The sequence below is a fragment of the Neomonachus schauinslandi genome, chromosome 1, assembly GCF_002201575.2.
Source record: "Neomonachus schauinslandi chromosome 1, ASM220157v2, whole genome shotgun sequence".
NCBI lineage: Eukaryota > Metazoa > Chordata > Mammalia > Carnivora > Phocidae > Neomonachus > Neomonachus schauinslandi.
Genome location: NC_058403.1, coordinates 178,122,581 through 178,141,581, shown reverse-complemented (window position 1 = coordinate 178,141,581; position 19,001 = coordinate 178,122,581). Strand labels below are relative to the sequence as shown.

General features: G+C 44.1%; 1 protein-coding gene across 4 annotated transcripts in view; it reads left to right on the top strand.

Annotated features, from left to right (window-relative positions):
* The first annotated feature begins 421 nt into the window (after positions 1-421).
* MITF (melanocyte inducing transcription factor) overlaps positions 422-19,001 on the top strand; it is a 216,214-nt gene continuing 197,634 nt past the window's right edge. For 3 of the 4 annotated variants that reach the window (XM_044921203.1, XM_044921200.1, XM_044921198.1), the window contains exon 1: positions 508-664. In XM_044921203.1, the coding sequence (XP_044777138.1) occupies positions 561-664 (104 nt within the window). In that variant the 5' untranslated portion in view covers positions 508-560. Of the gene's footprint in view, positions 665-19,001 lie in introns of all 4 variants that reach the window. The other variant, XM_044921213.1, reaches the window with a different exon arrangement.

Below are 19,001 nucleotides of genomic sequence, written 5' to 3'. Positions count from 1 at the left end.
AAAACTTTCTAGTGCCAAAACCTTTCACGATTAAAATATATATATATATTTTATTTTATTAAGGAGTTGGCGTGTTCTCGCAAATGTCTGAGCTGGGAGTAGGGGTGACGATAGGAGAGCAAGGCTGAGTCCACTCTTATTAATATTAAATAGCCAAGTCTGTACCCTTGAAGCAAGTGGGGAGAGAAGAGGGAGAGGAGCTGCTGACATTGACAATGAATCCAAACAGGAGTTGCAATAGCGGTGTCCACCACGTTGCCTCAGTCCCCGCCTGGCCTTCTGGGAGTTGTAGTTTTCGCGGGAGCGATTTCCCTGGCGAGCCGGGAACGCCCCGTCCGGGCCGAACTACAGATCCCAGGCAGCGCGCGGCCGCCCGCCCCTCCCGCCCGGGTGCGAGTGTAAACTCGCAGCGCCGGGGCGGGCGGCAGCGAGCGGGCGAGCGCGCTGAGCTGGGCACTGCGCGGGGGCGCACCGCTCGGGGGACCCAGGCCCCGCCACCTTCCCTTCGCCCCCGGGCTCTGTTCTCACTTTTGAGCAGTGGAAGGACGGAAGCAGGAGTCATGCAGTCGGAATCGGGGATCGTGCCGGATTTCGAAGTCGGGGAGGAGTTTCACGAAGAGCCCAAAACCTATTACGAACTCAAAAGTCAACCTCTGAAGAGCAGGTGAGTGGTGACAGCTGGAGGAAGGCGTTGCGGGAGGCTGGGGGGCCCCACAGCCTGGGGCGGGGAAAGCCGGTCGCCCGGGCTCTGGGACAAGGACCCCGTGTCCTTGCCCGGGGGCAGAGGGCGAACTGCCCCCCGCAGTTGGGGGCCGCGCCTGCCGGGCCGGTACACCCCTGGGGGGCTCCACCCAAGTACGCCTCGGGGGCGCCGCGGGCAGCCCGGGACGACCGGCCCAGGTGAGGGGTCCCTCGGCTGGGGATACCAGCTGCTGAGACCGGGTGGGGGCTGGGGAGCGACCTGGCGCGCAGGTGGGGGAGGAGGAGCCCGGGTCCCGGACGCTGCCCGGGTGGGAAGGAGGAAAAAAGAGTTTCTCGTGAACCCCTTTTCTGGAGATCCTAGCGGGTTGAGGACTCGGAGAGGTAGTGCTTGGGGTGGATTGAGGCGCGACGCTGAGGGAAGCAATTAGTTCGTCTGTTGTCGCCTCCTAGGAGTCGGGACTCCTCTGGGAAAGCCCGCCCCTGGCCGCCTGCAGGTGATGCTTCCCCCGAGCCCGCCTCTCACCTTGCAGACCGCGGCACAAGCGCGCCGGCCCGTTAGGGGCCGCGGGTGGGCGTGTCTCTCGTCCAGGTTAAACTCCCTGGGCAATAGAGTTCCATTCAAATCCGGGCCTTCCCTGGAGGGGAAAAATCCTTGGAACTGGAGGGTATTGGGACACACCTGCTTGGCAGCGACACGTGTTTAATTCGCTGAGGACTTCAAGAACTTTTTGGAGAGAAGTGAAGACACCCGCTGCTCTGGCGCCCCACCACGTTGCGTGCCCACTTTCTAAGCTACCTCCATTTCCACTAGTCCATCGGAATGGGTTGGGTATCTTCCTTTCTTGGTCCTCTGGCCCCTCCCTGGCATTTCCAGTGTTTACAAAGCGAGAGATGGTCATTTGAGGTTGTGATGGTAGAGAAGGGTTTTTATGTCCACCGCTTTCAGTTGTGGAAGAAGATGAAGCCCCGCCTGGAAGGTTCAGCAGTGCTTCTGCACCCATCTCAGACCTTCCTGACTGCCCTGGCAGTGGGTAGAATCTGGGCCTGGCTGGCAGAGGGTGAGAGGGTCCAGAAGTCAGGCTGGTTGAAGAGAAGGGCAACTGACTCAGGACGGAAGTCGTACAGTCTTTGTTTCTGGGGTGCGTGGGGCTGGTATTTGCTCTGGTGGCAAGCAGAACCAGGTTTGTTTCCTTCAGAGCTGTGTCAAGACTCTGAATCCAAGTCGGGGAAACAAATCTGGGAAAGGCAGACCCACTGACTGGGCTGCTGAAGCAGTCTCTTTGCAGATGCTTCAAGGGGATTGGAAGGAAATGCAGTTAGATGCCTAAACCCAGCCTTTAGTTGATGGTTTCTCTTCATAATGGCTGTTTTGTGTGTGAACATAGATCGTGTGTGTTGGGGGTTGGGGGTTTTGAGTAATATTGTGTAAAGGGTATTGTTGGTTATGCTCATTGGGGCTTTATGTGCATTCGGCTGAAGGGACCAGTGTTTTACCGAGCAGTCTCTGCTTTTGCTTCTATAAGCAAATGCTTACATGGCCAGAAATGAGGGAGTGAGTGTTTGAGTGTGTGTGTGTGTGTGTGTGTGTGTGTGTGTAGTCCTGAAAGAAATGAATTAACGGACTGTTTGGAACATTTTTGATGGGAACTGATACATAACATTAAATGAGTTTGAGAGAGTGAGGAAAATACCATCTGGAAAAACCCAAATGAGTGCCATGAAACTCATGTTGAAGGATTTGGGCCTGTTCTTTTTCAGAGTCGGCAAAAAATTACTTGCAAGGGTGAACGTCCTCGGTAGCTAGCTAGCATGTGTAAGGAAAAATGTGGGTACGTGGGAAGCAATGGCTTCACACGTTGAAGCTAGAAACAGGTGCGGGACAGAACCGGTATGGAGAGGAATGCTAAATTAAAAAAGTTGTTGTAAAACTTGTCTGTGGAGCAGACACATGCTCTTTGAAATAAACCAGTTAAATAAAATCTGTGAATAAATATATGGGGTTGGCAAAATTTCCCTATACTGTTTTCCACAGTTGTCTAACTTATTGTCATCGGCATCTGTTGTGTGACTTTAAAAGGGCTACATGTTGTTAGGGGCCTCCTCATGGCTTTTTGTCTGAAGTCTTTGCCAGGGCACCTCCCTTCTCATAAGTCTTGGTTGGAAAAAGCAGAAACGGAAAGGTTAAGACTGCCGTAGCCATTTTGTCTGTCAGGTATATTCTCTGGATTGTCTCTTGGAGTTGAAAATGTGTTCAGAGTCGGCCCACCTCTCAGCAACTCCTCTGCTCCCACTTTGGTCCAAGTCCTCACCAGCCCGTGCCAGGGTTATTGCAGTAGTCTCTTAACTGCTCGCTTGCCTTCTCCTCTTACCCCTTCTGGTGGATTTCCTACACGGCAGCCACAATGTTCCCGTTAAAATCGGTTTTCAAGGGGGGCAGGCATTGCCCCCCAGGGGTCACTTGACAATGTCTGGGGATATTTTTGGTTGTCCAAATGGAAGGGCGTTGGTACTGGTCTTTAGTAAATGGAGGCCAGAAACGCTGCTAACCATTCTGTAATGCACAAGCTAGCCCCCGCAACAGAGAATTGTCTGGCCCTCAATTGTCACCGCTGACGCTGAGAAACGGTGGGTTAAAACGTGCCACATCATGTCATTCTCTGCTTAAAATTCTCCAATGGCTCCTAGTTTCAGTAACACTTGAGATCCTTTAACTGGCAAAAGGCAGCCTGTATGGTCAAGCTCCCTGTCAGCTCTGAGTTCATTTGCTGTCGCCAGGCTCATTTCGTCGCTGTTCCTGGAACACTCCAGACCCCTCCACTGTAAGGCCTTTGTATGTTGTTCTTGCTGGTGCCTCTGCCTGGACCGTCCTTTGCCCAGAGAGCCACAGTGCTCACTGCCTCACCAACTTCAGGTCTTACTTTTAATATTCTTACCAGGCCTACCTCACTATGTACAATTGCTATCCCTCCAAACTCTCATCTTCCTTGCCCTGCTCTATTGTTTCCATAATATTTATATTACAGTTGACTCTGTTATTTTTAATATGTTATGTTGATGTTTCTCCCCACTAGCCTGCCAGCTTCAAGGGAGCAGGGATTTCTGTCTGTTCCTTGTTTACTGTTGTGTTCCTAGAATCTAGAGCAGAGTTTCTCAACCTCAGTGCAGTTGACATTTCATGCTGGATAATTCTTTGTTGTGGGAGCAGTCCTGGGCATTGCACGATGTTGAGCAGCATCCCTGGCCTCTGCTTGCTAGAGGCTAGTACCACCCAACCTCCCGCTGTGACCACTGGAAATGTCTCCAGACACTGCCAAATGCCCATGAGGGGCACCGTCACCCCTGTTCAGAACAGTTGGCCTAGAACATTGCCTGGCACAGTAATGATTTGTTGTTTGAACAGGTGTTGCTTTCTCCCTTAGGACTCCGCTTAGGATGGGGTGCTTTGTTCTGATTTTGCATTCAACATTGCAGCCTTTTAAAATAGGTATCCACCAAGGTCTCTCCAAAGAGGAGCTTATATACTCTTCGTTTGGGCTAAGCTCCGATGTGCAGGTGTTTCATGAGGAAAGATGGTTTCATTCCTAACCCAGACCTCCTGGCCTTTAGGAATGTGAAGCTGCTCGGTTTAGATCATGTGAACCCCCCCTTTTGGTCACAGTCACAGGTAAATCTGTGTTAGAGGAAGACGCATGCTATGAGGAAAGGTTCTAATGAAGAATTGTTTGCAGTTCGGTGCCCCCAGCAAGGTTTCTGAAGCCTTTGTATGTTCTGGGAATGAGCTCTGAATGGTGGGTGGCAGGGGAAAAGTGCCAAATATCAAGGGTGAACCCAGAATTCACACGTTGGCACAGTCCCATCAGGGAAACACATGTGGAGCTGTTCAATGCGTTCCTAGCAGTGCAGGAACTCTCTGTAGGTCTTTGGGACCTGAAAACAACACGTTAAAATATGGTCACATCGGGCGCCTGGGTGGCTCAGTTGGTTAAACGACTGCCTTCGGCTCAGGTCATGATCCTGGAGTCCTGGGATCGAGTCCCGCATCGGGCTCTCTGCTCAGCAGGGGGTCTGCTTCTCCCTCTGACCCTCTTCCCTCTCGTGCTTTCTGTCTCTCATTCTCTCTCTCTCTCAAATAAATAAATAAAATCTTTAAAAAAATAAAATAAAATAAAATATGGTCACATCTCTCAGGTTTAAGGTCCTCTTGTTCAGTTTACTGGGTGTGATATTCTGTGGCTTTGTAGTCGCTAATGCCCCTTTCCTGGACAGACTTCTGAATTGACCCAATCTATTTCCAGTTTCTTCTCTTCCAAAATTTTAGTTACGTTTTAGGTAACTGTTGTCTAACTTCCTGCAAATTAGAAATGGGAATGAGAGTGAGTCGTAGGTTTATTATGGCAAGATAGGATACAGCAGTGTTTCCCAATGCTGATTCATAGAGAGATGTGTGAAGATTTTACAGGTTTGCGGTGAAATGAGAAAGACAAAGACTATTGTGTCACATGCACATGCACACACATACTCACATGTTTTAGTATAAGGCCGTTTCTTGGATTTATTCTGAGATTTTCTTTCCTGTCTTCCTATTAAAAATACCCTTTCTGAGCCTGCATATTCTCCACTCTGTCTTTTCCTCTTATTGCAGGCTGGGACACAGACACGGTGATGGTAATCTTGTTTAACCATAAAGCCAAGGGTAATACCCTAGGGAACACTGAATAGACAAGATTAGAAGGAACATGGACATCTGAATGAACTTGTGGAACACAGGTGACTATCCGTCTAATCTATCAGCTCAAACTTCTACTTGAAAGAGAAATAAATCTGATTTAAAAAATACACTTTTATGAAATGATAATCCATTCTTGGCAAAACACAACCGTCAATCTCTTACTGGTTTCTGAGAGTTTTCTTGATTTTTCTGTCCATCCAATCTGCAGGGAACTGCCAGCATTATTCTGGCATCACTGTCGCTAACTAGCCTGGTGAACTTGGGCAGGCTGGGTGACCCCTAACTTCAGTTTACTCATCTGACTCGCCCCTGCATCCTAGGGGTCTTAAAAGCAGTAGCTATGACGTTGACTGTGGAAGATTATTAGCATGTGCCAGGCACATAGTAAGGGTTCAGTAAATAGTGTTCTGGTTATTAGTTTATTATTTCTTTATTACTTAGCAGTGAGTCCTGACATTCCAGAAGGTGTTTGCATTTGGTTGTCTTTGGCTTTCTTCCTTAAGGCCAGAGTTGTTGGTGAACAACAACCAGTCTCCACTGGTTGAATATCACCACTTAACCACCACTTAATGAGGTATTCAGATAAGTTTTTTTTTTTCACATTTTATATTTTTGATCCAACCCATAAAAATTTATTTATGCTGGTTAAAAAAAAAAGCAGTTGTGGTCTTAGTGTATACATAAAACCTCATATTCAGCATGTGTCTATTGAGCTCTGTTATGTGCAAATTAACACCAATAAACATAGTTAACATTCATGGAGCGTATACCCTGTGCTAGCCCCTATCCGAAGTGTTTTTATGTATGTGGACTTAGTCTTTGCAAAAACTTGCATGAGATGATAATAATAAATAAAAACCATCATGATATTAATTATAATTTTTAAACCTGGTAATTCTTACACAGTGCTTACTACCTGCCAGGACTGCATCTGTATATTTGCTTGTATTAATTCAGTTAGTTTTCATTTCAACCTTGGGTGTATGTATTTTTATTATTCTTATTTTTTTAAAGATTTTATTTATTTATTTGAGGGAGAGAGAGAGGGAATGAGTGGCGGGGAGGCGCAGAGGGAGAGAGAAAGAGAGAGGGAGAAGCAGACTCCCCCCTGAGCAGGAAGCCTGATGTGGGGCTCGGTCCCAGGATCCAGAGATCATGACCTGAGCCGAAGGCAGACGCTTAACCGACTGAGCCACCCAGGTGCCCCTAATTATTCTTATTTTACAGAGAAAGAAATTGGGGTATAGCAAGTGGATGGGCCTGGTTTTAACCTGCCACTGCCTGGCTGTAGCCTCAAGCTCTTGTCCACTAGCCCGTGCCGCCTTGTAAGAGGCACCGTGCACAGCAGTGGAAATGCAGAGTCGCATGGTTCTGTACCTTCTCCAAAGCTCCCAGTGGGTGAAGGAAAGAACACGTGGACCCAGCTAAACATACAAGACGGAGTGTGATCTTATGGGGAGGTGGGCATCAGCAATGGGCATTTCATAGAGGAAGGGACATTGGAGGCCAGTTTTGTGAACAGGTGGGGATATTTGAGTTTGGCCTTGGAGGTCAAGCAATACTCAAGCATTATTTCTCTACAACATTAAATGTTAGACATCTTGGAGGACATGTCCTAAAATAGACTTCTGGGGGTTTTGGTTGCCTTTTAAATGTTTAAGCAGACTCGCAGACCTTCCTTATGATCTGGGAGCACGTGGTGGTAGCAGAGACTGGATGCACACGGACGCGTTCGGAAGGAGCCATTCTGAAGTGCTGTGCTCAGGCTTTGCCATGTAACTGCTACATGCGTGTTCAAGACATTTAGCTTCTAGGAGCCTCAGTTCCCTTCACGGTAAAATGGGGTCAAGAGAACCATTCTCTGTTGGGAAAAGTTTTAAAACGGAAATAAAATCTGTAAAAGTGCTTTGCAGAGGGCCTAGCACATGTTAGTAATATAATTCTTTCTTTCCTACTTTACCATGGGCATTTTGTTCTTCTTCATGACAATAACTAAGACACGTATAGATCCGTGAATCTGAAGCAAAATAGGCAAGATCGAGGTGCCTCACACTGGCAGATGTTCAAGTCTTATTATGCAAATTAGTTTTGTGGTATGATTAGATGGAAAATTTGATTAAAGTGGATTGTAAGTGTTGGTTCTGTGTGTTATTAGAGATTTCCTTTTCCTGAGTACTGCTATTTATAGAATTTATTTAAGTGTATGTATGTGTGTGTGTTTTTAATTGCCTTTGAGTTCTGCAGTGCAGTTTGCACAGGCTGATGTTTATATCTGCTCCAGTTGTGCAAGAAGTGGAAAATATCCTTTTTTTAGAACAGGTCACATGTGCTTACTGTCAGGAATAGGACCTCAGTGTAAAAAAATGTATCTTGGGACAAATCAAAGTTACTAAATTTCTCCCTCCAACTGCTTTGTTTCAGAACTGGCAGTATTAGGATAAATAATAGGGAAAAAAAAAAACACTCGGCTAATTTTTTTGGGGGGGGGTATTTTTCAAGGACAGTAAGCAAGAGTTTCATTTGTTTTGTGTATGTGTTTTTGTGTCTGTTTTAAGTATGAAATGTACTTTGCTGTTAGGTTTGTCTCACCAAAGTAAATTATAAAAATATGCTCGACTCCACTCTGCGTAATTTGGAGAAAATAATCAAGAAGATGGGTCAAAGATATTAAATGGAGTTACTACAGGCTTTTGATATTGCAAAGACAAGTTGCAGTTTATAAGAAGGTTTTTGAGTCTAGCAAACATTGCGTACTCTAGGTCAAGGGATTCCACCGAGTCACGAAGTCTATCTTTATGGGGGCAGATGTAGACTGAGGGCAAGAAGACCTGCAAGCAGGTCTGGATCTCTTTTGCAATTCCCTGGCCGCCCCCCCGCCCCTCCTGTTCTCTGTTCCTGAGGTCTTGGGGCGAGGGCCAGGCTCCTCCTTTCTCTAGGTTGATTCTTAAACATGGCTTCCTTATTTCTTCGCTATGTCTTTCCCTCCTTTGGCCTTTCTTTCAGGCCACGAAGAATAAAGGGATACACCTTTGTGGTGTTCACACAGGACCTCTGTCCTGAGATTCAGAACCGTGAGGTCCTTGTCTTCAAGTGCCCAAATTTCCGGGGGCTTCTCAAGCAATGGGCGCTGCCCCAAGTGTGTTGCAGATGATAACCTATTGGTTGTTTTCTGCCGGAGTCAGAAGTTGAGCCAGGGGGGAGCGTGAGGTAAAGGTGAGAGAAAAGCCCACGAGGAAGTAAATGGTACCTCAGAATCATGAGGACCCTAGTGTCCTCCCCAAGGTGCTTCTGAAACATTCCTCAGTCACTTTAAGCAGAGGCAATCTAACTTTGGGTCAGAAGGACCTGGATTTATTTGTTTTTCCTTCTCTCCCTTCTTACAGCAGTTATTTATTAAGCGCCTATGGTGTGTCAGGCTCTGTGCTGGCCAGAGGGAATCAGATGTAGAACCAGACAGGCAAGGTTCCAGCTACGATGGTGCTTCCATTTTGGAGATGGGAATATAGTTAATAATGTACCAAATAAATGGACAGTATAATTTTTGTCGCTCAATAGGGAGTAACTGATACAGTGTGATTGGGAAAGAAGGGGCTTTTTTGATTGGATCTGATATCAGGAATGACCTCACAGAGGAGGTGATTTTGAGTCAAGACCTGCGTGTCTGAAAAAAGTGTGCAAATCTTGGTGCTACCACTCACTAGCTGTATGACTTTGGACAAGTTACCCAACCTCTTCGAATGTCAGTTCCCTAACCTCTTTGAATCTCAGTTCCTTCTTTTGTAAAATGGGGCAATAGCTACCTTGTAGGGCTGCTGTGCAGATAAAAGGTATTTTTTTTTAAAGCAGCTAACATTAGGCTTTACCTCATAGGTGTTCAGGAAGACACATAGGACTGGTTTAAGGTCATACGTGAATAGTGGAGAAAAATACAGACATTAATCTTCCCTGCAACTGTTTGTAACTTGGTTTTAAGTGTTTTCCTAATGTTGAGTGAGTCACAGATTTATGCTTGTCTTTATAAACCTAACCTCGGGCTGAAAGTGGAGATGGGTCTTGTTATTTTTATTATCCTTTCTTTCCTCCAGGATCATCTTACTCGAGTTGTCCCCTTGCTCTTCTCACTGTTGTTGCATTGAGATCATCATTCATGTTTGACCATGCTTCACCTAGGAATGGTTTCTGGCTGGATTCTGAATTAAGTTTTGGTATAAAGGAGAAGGCCTAGTGCCCTAGGATTAAAATGTAGAGCTTAAGATTCATTTAACACAATATACACGTACACCACGAACAACTCTTACAGAACTCCTGACTTAGAGTCCTGTGTTTCAGCCCCTAGATCATGCTTCCTCTTCACACTGATGTGAAAATGTCAGTGTTGGCGCAGAAATGGAAATTCAAGAAGAAGCCTCTCTTCCCACACGGCACCTCAAGCTTTCATCAGTGTTGACATCTACAGGCAATAACGTGTTTTTAATTCAACAACTTAAAACAAAAATCTTCAAAGCATTCGAATTCTAGTAGCTGTGTTCTTTGATTCAAGTACCCACGGAGTGGTGACTTTCAAAAGGAAAAATCCTGGGTCATGTGAGAACAAATATTTTAAATCCAAATGCAGTGAGTTACAGGTCTGTGGTGTGCATGGGTAGAATCCTGTCCTTCTATAAGAAAATTGTGGGTTGTTGAGCAACTTCAGGAAGACATCTGTGGCCTTCACCCTCTCCACCCCTGCCCCTTCCCCAAAGTGGGATAACTTGCTGAATCATTCACATGCATTTGTCTGTTTTCCTCTGTGATCAAAGGCAGAATGGGAAAAGTAATTGTCTCCACTGTTGGCAATGTAGAACTTATTTTTGTAGAACACGTTTGCCTTCTAGGAAGCTTAACTTGTTTTGGTGAGAAGAAGATCTGAAGTTGGGAAGATTCATTTAGCCTGATGGCAGAGGTTATATATAAAATTATGAACTGACAGATAGGAATGCTACATTTACTTTGGTACCTTTATTGTAAAATGCTCCCAAATACTAACTGGTTTCAAGACATATGTTTGTCAGAACATACATTTTATTTTTATAACTGGAGATTTGAAACTTCGCGACAGGAAAAGCACGTAGAAACCCTAAAGATGATTTCCTGGTGAACCTGGACCCTAGCACAGTCCTGATAAAGCCTACTGGAGGATCTCAATGACATATGGCCACACTGGTCGTCTTGCTTGCATCTCTCCCAAGCAGCTGGAGAGAGTACTCTAAAATTGAGTCAGTGAACAGACACACAGATATTGTAACAATTCCTTCTCCCTCAAAAGAATTTGGTACATTTTTATTTTGTTTTTTAGCCTTTGAAGTTTTTCAGCAAAAGATGGAAAGGTACTCTTTCAGGGTTAGCTTTGCTTTGTTGTTATTACTGAGCCGGCATAACCACGCCATCTAAATTTAGAACATTGGCACCTTGGCCAGTAGAACCCTTTGCAACTAATTTATAATGTCTTTGGCAGAGAATAACTATGAATAAACATTAAAATAGTATTGGCCAGGTAGGGTCATTTACTTTCAAGGTAAGAGGATGACACTGGCCATGCATTCTTGAAAATTCTTTTTTAAATTTAAAAGAAGAGTTTGCAGTAGCTTAGGTAAACACTAATAATGTTTTATCTAAGTAAATGCTGCATTTGTACATGCTAAATGATGGGATCCCGGAATGCAGTTTTGATGATACCGATTGCGTATGGAAGCTTTAAGTCTTTGTTGATTCAGAAACGAACAAGAAGGTTTGATGGCACTTGCTTGGTCATAGCATCATAATCACTGAAAGGCATGATTTAACAGCTGGAGGCTGAATGGCAAGGACAATTAATTGGGGTTTGTTTTTGGAGTCCGTGATACTGACCGAGTCAGTCATTCTGCTGGTCTAGTGTACCCCTCTTTCTCACTCTTGGGTTCATATACATGACATCTTTCTAGTCACTTCTCACCGGCAGCCAACTTCCCTTTCTTTATGTGTTTTCTGTAGTGAACACCTTTAGTTTGCCTGCCCATAATCTCCTTTCCAAATTCTGGTAACAGCCCCTTCCCACATGCTCAGCCCATCTGCTTCAGTTTCATGGCTCCAGGAGTGGAGAACCTGACACAGGCCCTGCCACAGTTCTTTATCATGGAGATTGGTTTTAGGGAGGTGCATGCTGACTAGTGAAAATCAATCCCAGGATTTTTGTTAGCGCGCTAACAGAAAGAGATTCTCCTTTTATTCTCATTGATCTTGAACTTGGGAAGATGTTGGGGTTTAGAATAAAGCCGTACCTTATAGGCAGAGAACAAGCAAGTTCTTAAATTAGGTCAATGTTAGTTGCTGTAGCAAAGTGGCGTGCAAAATTCTTATGTGTAAATAGTTCTTGCTTAGCAGGCAGCTTTCCTCCACGTGGCAAATCAAGTACTCAGACTCCTTCCATCTTCTGGTTCTCCCTTTGCCTAGGACCTTCGTGTCTTGGTGGTAGAAAGGAAAAAGAAGAGAAGAAGGCATAACTAAGGTCCAAAAGTGACAGGCCTCACTTTTGCTCAAATTCTATTGACAAGGACCAGACTCCTGTCTGTGTCTGGATGCAGGGGTGGGAGCTGGAAAATACAGATTCCAGCTGGGCAGCGACACCTCTGTGCTAGAAAAGAGCGTGCATCTTTGGTGGACGGCCAGCCATCATTGCCGTGATCCTAGTAGGGGTGTTTCACCTCTGGATCACATCGTGGCTTTCCTTGGTAGGCCTACTTAGGCCCATCTTTGGACTTTTCTGTTACTTAACCAGTAACTTCCTCTTCTAAGTAAACATGGTTAGTTTGGATTTTCTGCCACTTGCCTGGAGACTGTCCAAGCTTTTGTGTTGTCTGAATCTCACCTTTCTGCAGTGCTTCCTAATCTACGTTCATTGAGCAAAATCACTACCCCACTGCCCTGCAACACCAGCCCATCCACCACCACTACCACCTTAGTGCAGTGGTTTTCAAAACGTGGCCCTCAGGCTTGTTAGAAGTGCACATTCTCAGACTCTACCACAGTCCCACTGAGTCAGACACTGGTGGTCAGTCCCAGGAGTCCGTGTCTTGATAAGCCCCCCACAGTTGGTGATGCTCACTCATGTTTGAGACAGAATACCCTAATGCTTTCATAAATTCTCTGTCTCCATATTGAGTTATGCTTATATGGCTGTTTTGGAATGAAAACATTCCTGGATTAGAATACATGTAGTGAAAAAAAATGGGGTGCTGCTTGTTATGGTCAGGCTAGAGATGATCACTGGCCGTAATTCCACCCTGATTAAAAACCAAAGACCAAAACTCCAGAACTTTCCCTCCTAGAGAGTTAGCTTTCAGATCTACCCTAGTGAAACCAGGGAAGGATTCCTGGGTTTCTAAATGTGATCTCTGGGTGGCTTGGCGTTAACCTGGCTGCACTGCCACAAGGAGCCCTGGCCCCCATCTCAAGAGAGGGTTGTGATACAGACGCAAAGAGTATGCAGTCACTTGACTGAAAGATTTGGTTGAGAAACAGGGTGATGATGATTTTGAGCATGCCCACATGACCAAATTGTTTTTCACAAAACTTCTGCTGAATAAAATTTGAAATATGGCTTTTGGCCTGTCTTCCCATCTTAATGAATTCCAGACAGTTTGCAGAGTGTAGGAGCTTCCAAAACAGAGGGATGGAATGGCTGGGACCCACCAGCATCTGTCTTGTCACAGTACGGGTGTCCTGACTTCACGGAGTCATTCCCCTTGTTCCGAATCTCACCGGGCCATTCACTTCTCTGGTGGGGAGGTATAGACTGCAACAGGGAAGGACAAGGCCAAGGTTGTGTCAGACAAATAGAGCCTATAGAAAATTGCCAGACTGCTTACTGTAGCAGGAAACTCAGCCTACCCCTAATCTACTTAGACCCAAGCATTTGTTTGTCTGTTTGTTTTGTTTTGTTTTGTTTTTGTTTTGCCGTATGCTGACCTTCTCCAGAGCAAAGGCCTGCATCTCTTCTTGTAAACTGGTTAAAAGCCCCAGCCAGTCGAAGTCTAAAGTTCTGGATTTAACCTTTAGACTAAGACAGATTTTTAACTTAAATTCCAATTTGACCTATTAGCTTTTTTTTTTTTTTTTTAAATCATTGGGCAAGTTTTTCTTGTAGTTTCTGTTTCGGTAGCGGGCTAAATGGGGCTCATGGATACTAATATGATCTAGGCTATAGAGTGATCATGCGAATTAAAAGAAATAGGGGGTAAAGTGCTCAGCCCAAAGCCTGGCTCTTGCTGCTTAGTATCTGGTCCCTGCATTCTGGTTCCCTTTGTGTCCATAGCATCAATAAGGGTTTTGACTTGAAATGACTTTTTAGCCAGCAGGTAAAGAAGAGGGCCATAGAAGAGAAGGGGGAGGCCTTAAATGATCCCTAAGCTGGGGAATCCGCAGCAAGATCTTTGAGTGTTGATCAGGTCAAGTAGTGGTGAGCTGTGGGAAGCCTAGCAGGGAGGTTTTTAAAGATGGCACCTGCTATTTACAGGTAAGGCGTTCCTTTTGTTGCCAGAACAATCTTCGTCTTTATCAACATGTTGCCTTTCATCATAATTACAGACTGTAGCCAGGTGGAAGAATAAATAATAAGATGCACTGATCGAGATTTCACAACACTGAGCAGCCTTGCAGCTGAGCTGTATCGCTGTTTCCACATGGGAATCTGTCATTCCTAACTGTCAGCTTTCAACTTTGCCTCTAGTGAGTTCCTGCCTTATCTTTTAACATTTAACTCAGCAGCCTCTTCATATAGCTGTCCTTATCCAAAGTAAGCCATAATGCCCTGTATTCCTGAACCTCAAAATCTTTGTATCTTTTACTCTGTTAGGATTTTTCCCTCCTTGTAGCAATGTATAGCTATTTTTGAGACTAGAACCTAAGTTTTAATTTTTTTTTTAAAGAATTTTTTATTTTATGCTTGTTTTTTACCCTTTATTCTGAATTTTCTGAAAACTTGATTGCTCTAGTCCTTTGCATCCGTCTGGGCCATTTCATTTAACCAAGTGGATTTCCATCTACTGGTTAAACTGATCCTGTGATAAAACTGAAATGTTTTATCCACATCAACATGATAGCTTCCTTGTCTTTTATTTTTCCTACCTTTATTAAGGCATACTTGACAAATAAGAGTTGTATATATTTAAGGTGTACAACTTGATGTTTTGGTGTACGTATACCAAAATCAGATAGCTTGCCTTTCTTGAGCCTCAGAAGGTTTCTCCCCAAAACCAGTTGCTAAACTGGTCACTAGAAAGCAGAAAGGGGGATGAGCCCAGATAGTAGCTCTCTGTCTCAGGAGAAAAGTATGCATGACATTGCGCACATAAGTGGATGCCTCATCATTACAGTTTTGACGTGTTACCTGATTAACGAGGTTACCTGCCTCATCACATCGCTGTGAAGATTCAGTGAGGTACCGAGAGGACTCCCTGTAGGAAGGATGCTGTAGATGCCGGCTCTCTGCTGGTGCCCGATGGCCCTACTGTTCCTGCTACACGACCATGAAGCCTGTGTTGGCCCGCGGTGCGCCCATGTGCTATGGCTGGGGTCACTGCCATTAGAAGTTAGGGGTTTACCTAAGAATCAAAGAAGTAGTTAATCTGTGCAAGTGCTGTTGACTCTGTTGTTTTGTCACTGTGGAGTAAATAAATAATTTGGTTCTCCATAGCTTAAAACCCCCCAACCATATAGTCAGTTCTCAAAAGTTGGGAATATCTGCAACAAGTTTTTGGACACACGCTAGCACTCATTTTTCTCCCGGGAGTCTACCAGGCCACTTCCCCCAACTGTCAGCTGTCGTGTGCAGAGGAATGGCACTAATTTGATTAACAATTAACGGGAGACATGTTTTATAAGAATCCACACACACATTCATACCAACACATACTGGATTCTCAAGGCAGCGTTTTTCAGAGTGTTTGCATCTTTTCTCTGGTATTGTCATGACTAATCAAAACTTCACTCTTGGTTAAACAATTCCTGTCCTGAATTTTATAAAGAAGCAGAGAAAATGACAGTTTTCCTCTTTCTGTGTGATTGAAACACACACACACACACACACACGGAAGCAAAGGACCATAGAGATGCTTTAGGGTGAGAGCCAGTGTGCTCTGAGAAGTCATGAGCACAGGGGAGAATAAAGCCTGAGAAGGATGGTCAGATGTAGACAGTCGGATGGCCTTCTAAGTTCCGCATTTTTGTGGGAGAGCAGGATGAATCAGCTATGTAGGATGGAGTTGAGAGTTAGCACACCCATATGTAGGGGAAGAGCCAGCTGTTGGAGATGGACAAGGCAGTTTTGGAAGTTTTCAGAGTAGATTTATTTCTTGGTCATCTAAATAGGTGGATGTTAAGATATCTGACACTTACCCTTATTTTTTCAGAGTCATGGTTTGGGAATGATTTGCAAAATCCTTGGGCCAATGTTCTTTGCAGTAGGAGGTAAAATGATTTTCAGTAAATATTCATTGAGCCCACCGTGGAGTCAGGAGAAATGTTGAGCTTAAACCTTTGTCACTTTTGACAAATGGGTGGCCACCAAGGGATGGTGTGGAACCCAGATCAGGCCATCAAGGGCCAGAGGAACTCTTTCTGGGAGTGGAAAAGAGCCCACTTGTGGTCACATCAATTACCCTGTGAAAGAAATATATTTTAAACTGATCTTACTGAAGACAGTCGTTAGCTGTCACTTTGTTTGACACTCTTATTTAAAAGATAATGTGTATTTTTAAGAAATCAAGCATCTTCTGCCTATAAATAGGCTGATAGGTGATACTTATTTTATTGTCTGTCAGTTCTTCCTTGAAAGAGGCCCAGTGGGAATGGGGAATTTGTTCACTGAGCATCTCCAGGATCCAGGATAGCTAGTGCCTGATAAATAATCGCTGAATAGGGTGCCTGGGTGGCTCAGTCGGTTAAATGTCTACCTTCGGCTCAGGTCATGCTCCCAGACTCCTGGGATCGAGTCCTGCATCGGGCTCTCTGCTCAGCGGGGAGTCTGCTTCTCCCTCTCACTCTCCCTCTGTGCTCTCCCTCTCTCTCTCTCTCAAATAGATAAAATCTTAAAAAAAAATAATCACTGAATAAAAATGACCAAAATGGATGATGTGTTTCTGGTGTGCAAGAAGGGATCAGTACCTTTCGGGAACTCTGTTAAAGCTCTTTCAGGAACGTGTGTAAGAAATTATCTTGACTTTTTTTCTTATTAACTGTGGGCCCTTAAGTTTTTCTGAGGTTCAGTTTTCTCACCTAAAATATGGGGGTAGTAGTGTTCTTTCTTGGCATAGCTGTGAAGGTTATAGAAGGTAATGTGTAATGCGCCTAGTGTATGTAAGTGCTCCATTAAGCTAGTAGGGGCCATCAGTGTTGTTGCTCCTATGGGTGCTCAGAGATGAAATAAATATGCAGTCAATTCTTGTTATTTGTGGTAGTTATGTTCTGTAAAGCCACTGTGAGCATTTAGTTAGAGAACACTACACCATTGCTCCTAGAAGAAAGGCACAGTTTGGTTCCTGGAAGTCTCTGGTCACAACATTTTTGTTAACTAACTAATACCTAACTTTGTTTCATGTGTGTTTCTGTGTAAGGACACTTTATTTAATATATATTATTGATTCATTAACATTGAACTCAAGGCCAGCAGTGCCTTAAGTCATGCCTGATCGAACGTTATCTAACACTTGTATTTCCTGGGTAAGGCACATCACAGCCTTCTCATGAAGAGTAACACTAGATAGCTCGTCAGCACTAGTCTTGGGGACTGTCTTAAATGGTGAAGTCACCTACAAAAACACAAAAATGCAAAAAGCATGGCACTCAATCAACCTTAGAAAGGATGTTTGTGTACTGTATGAGAACGGGAGCAAGTAGGCAGAGTGTCACCTTGTTTGATGTCAGTTGGGAATGCATGCATTTGATGACTCAACTTTTTCACCTCTTGGCGTGTATCCACAAATGAGCGCAAAAATGCTGCAAATATTGATTTGGGGGTTTCAAGTAAATTTTAGCAAGTAGGTGAATTCACAAGTAGGGGATCCCCAAACAATGAGGGTTGACTGTTAAACAATTAACAAACAATTAAAAAATTGTTTTCTTCAATCTCTTTTTCTCTAGCAATTCTTTCTCTGAGCTCAAAAACATGCTCACTTGGGAAAATATTTTCAAATACTGTTTGCTCTAACGTTGTGGGTTATATGTGAAGCCACGTTAATGAAGCTTTTCTAAGGACCCCCGATCTCCCATTTTTACATTTATTTGCCAATAAAAATGGCTCATTACTTCCAAATTTTTGAAGTTGGGTGGGACTGTTCGGATATGTTACTTTTTATTTTGCTATATTTCAACTGTTCTTTAGGAAGTAGAGTGTGGGAGTGGGGACCTGGAAAAATAGCAGAGATATTACGGGGGCCACTGGTCAAGAATCCAGCAGAAAGCGGTAGAATGATGTAGAAATTATGGTGTAGGCAGTCTTCAAAGAAACTGGGCTCAGCTTACTTCTCAGTGTACTGCAAATTAGCATATTTTAAGGATCAGCAATTGTTATTGTTGTTGGAACTATGTCATTGTTACAAACATTACCTGAGTACTTGGGAGTGCTTGGAATTCTTTTGAGGAGAGAAGAAAAGACTTATTTTTAGTGGGTCCAGTAGCGTAGGTTGCCTAGGAGGCAGATCACATCATGTAATAACAACAAAAAACCCAAACAGCAATAATAGTAACAGCAGCACTTAGCATTTTTCAAGTCCTTACTGTGGGCCGTGCCTTGTATTGATGCTTTTACCTCTTATACTTTGAGAAAGTGAACTCACTAGGGTTAAGGTAATGAAAGTTGCCTGTTGCTTTCCTATCATATGTAGCTTGCCTTGTGCATCTTCATAGTGTATTTATGTGTAGTATAAAAAGAATAGTTTGTTTAGTTTGTCTTTGTGTGTGTGCATATGTGTGCACGTCTGTGTGTGTGTGTCAGTCCTGGGATCAGGAAGGTACCTATGTGAATTTTTTCCCCAGGTTTCTCCTGTGTTAGAAAAGTCAAGAAGCTGAAGTGGAAGAAATGAATAATTCAGATCTAGTTCAATTGCAAACATATTAAGACACCTCCTATCTACCAGATACTGTGTTAAACATTTAAAATGCCTTGTATAATTTAATTCTAATATGAGGTAGGTAGGATCCCATTTTATAGATGAACAGACTCAGCTTGGCCATCTTCAGTCACTTGCCTACAGCCATTCAAATAAGGGTGGAACCAAGACTTAAACCGGGGACTGACTTCAAAGCTCACCCTCTTAACTGCCATACTGTGTTACTGTGTATATTGGGGTACAGAGAGGGAGGAGGGATGGGAAGTGATGAGGGGTGACAACTCATGTTGATTTTGGAATAGAAAGAGGACTAGGTTTCTGATGAAGTAAAGACTAGAGACTCTGGGTGTGGTTGAACATCTGAATCCAAGATAAATAGGTCTATCTATTAAAGGTAGTCCTTTGTTTTCAAAGCTGTTTCTAAAGAAAGAAAGGAGTTAGGTGCTGAA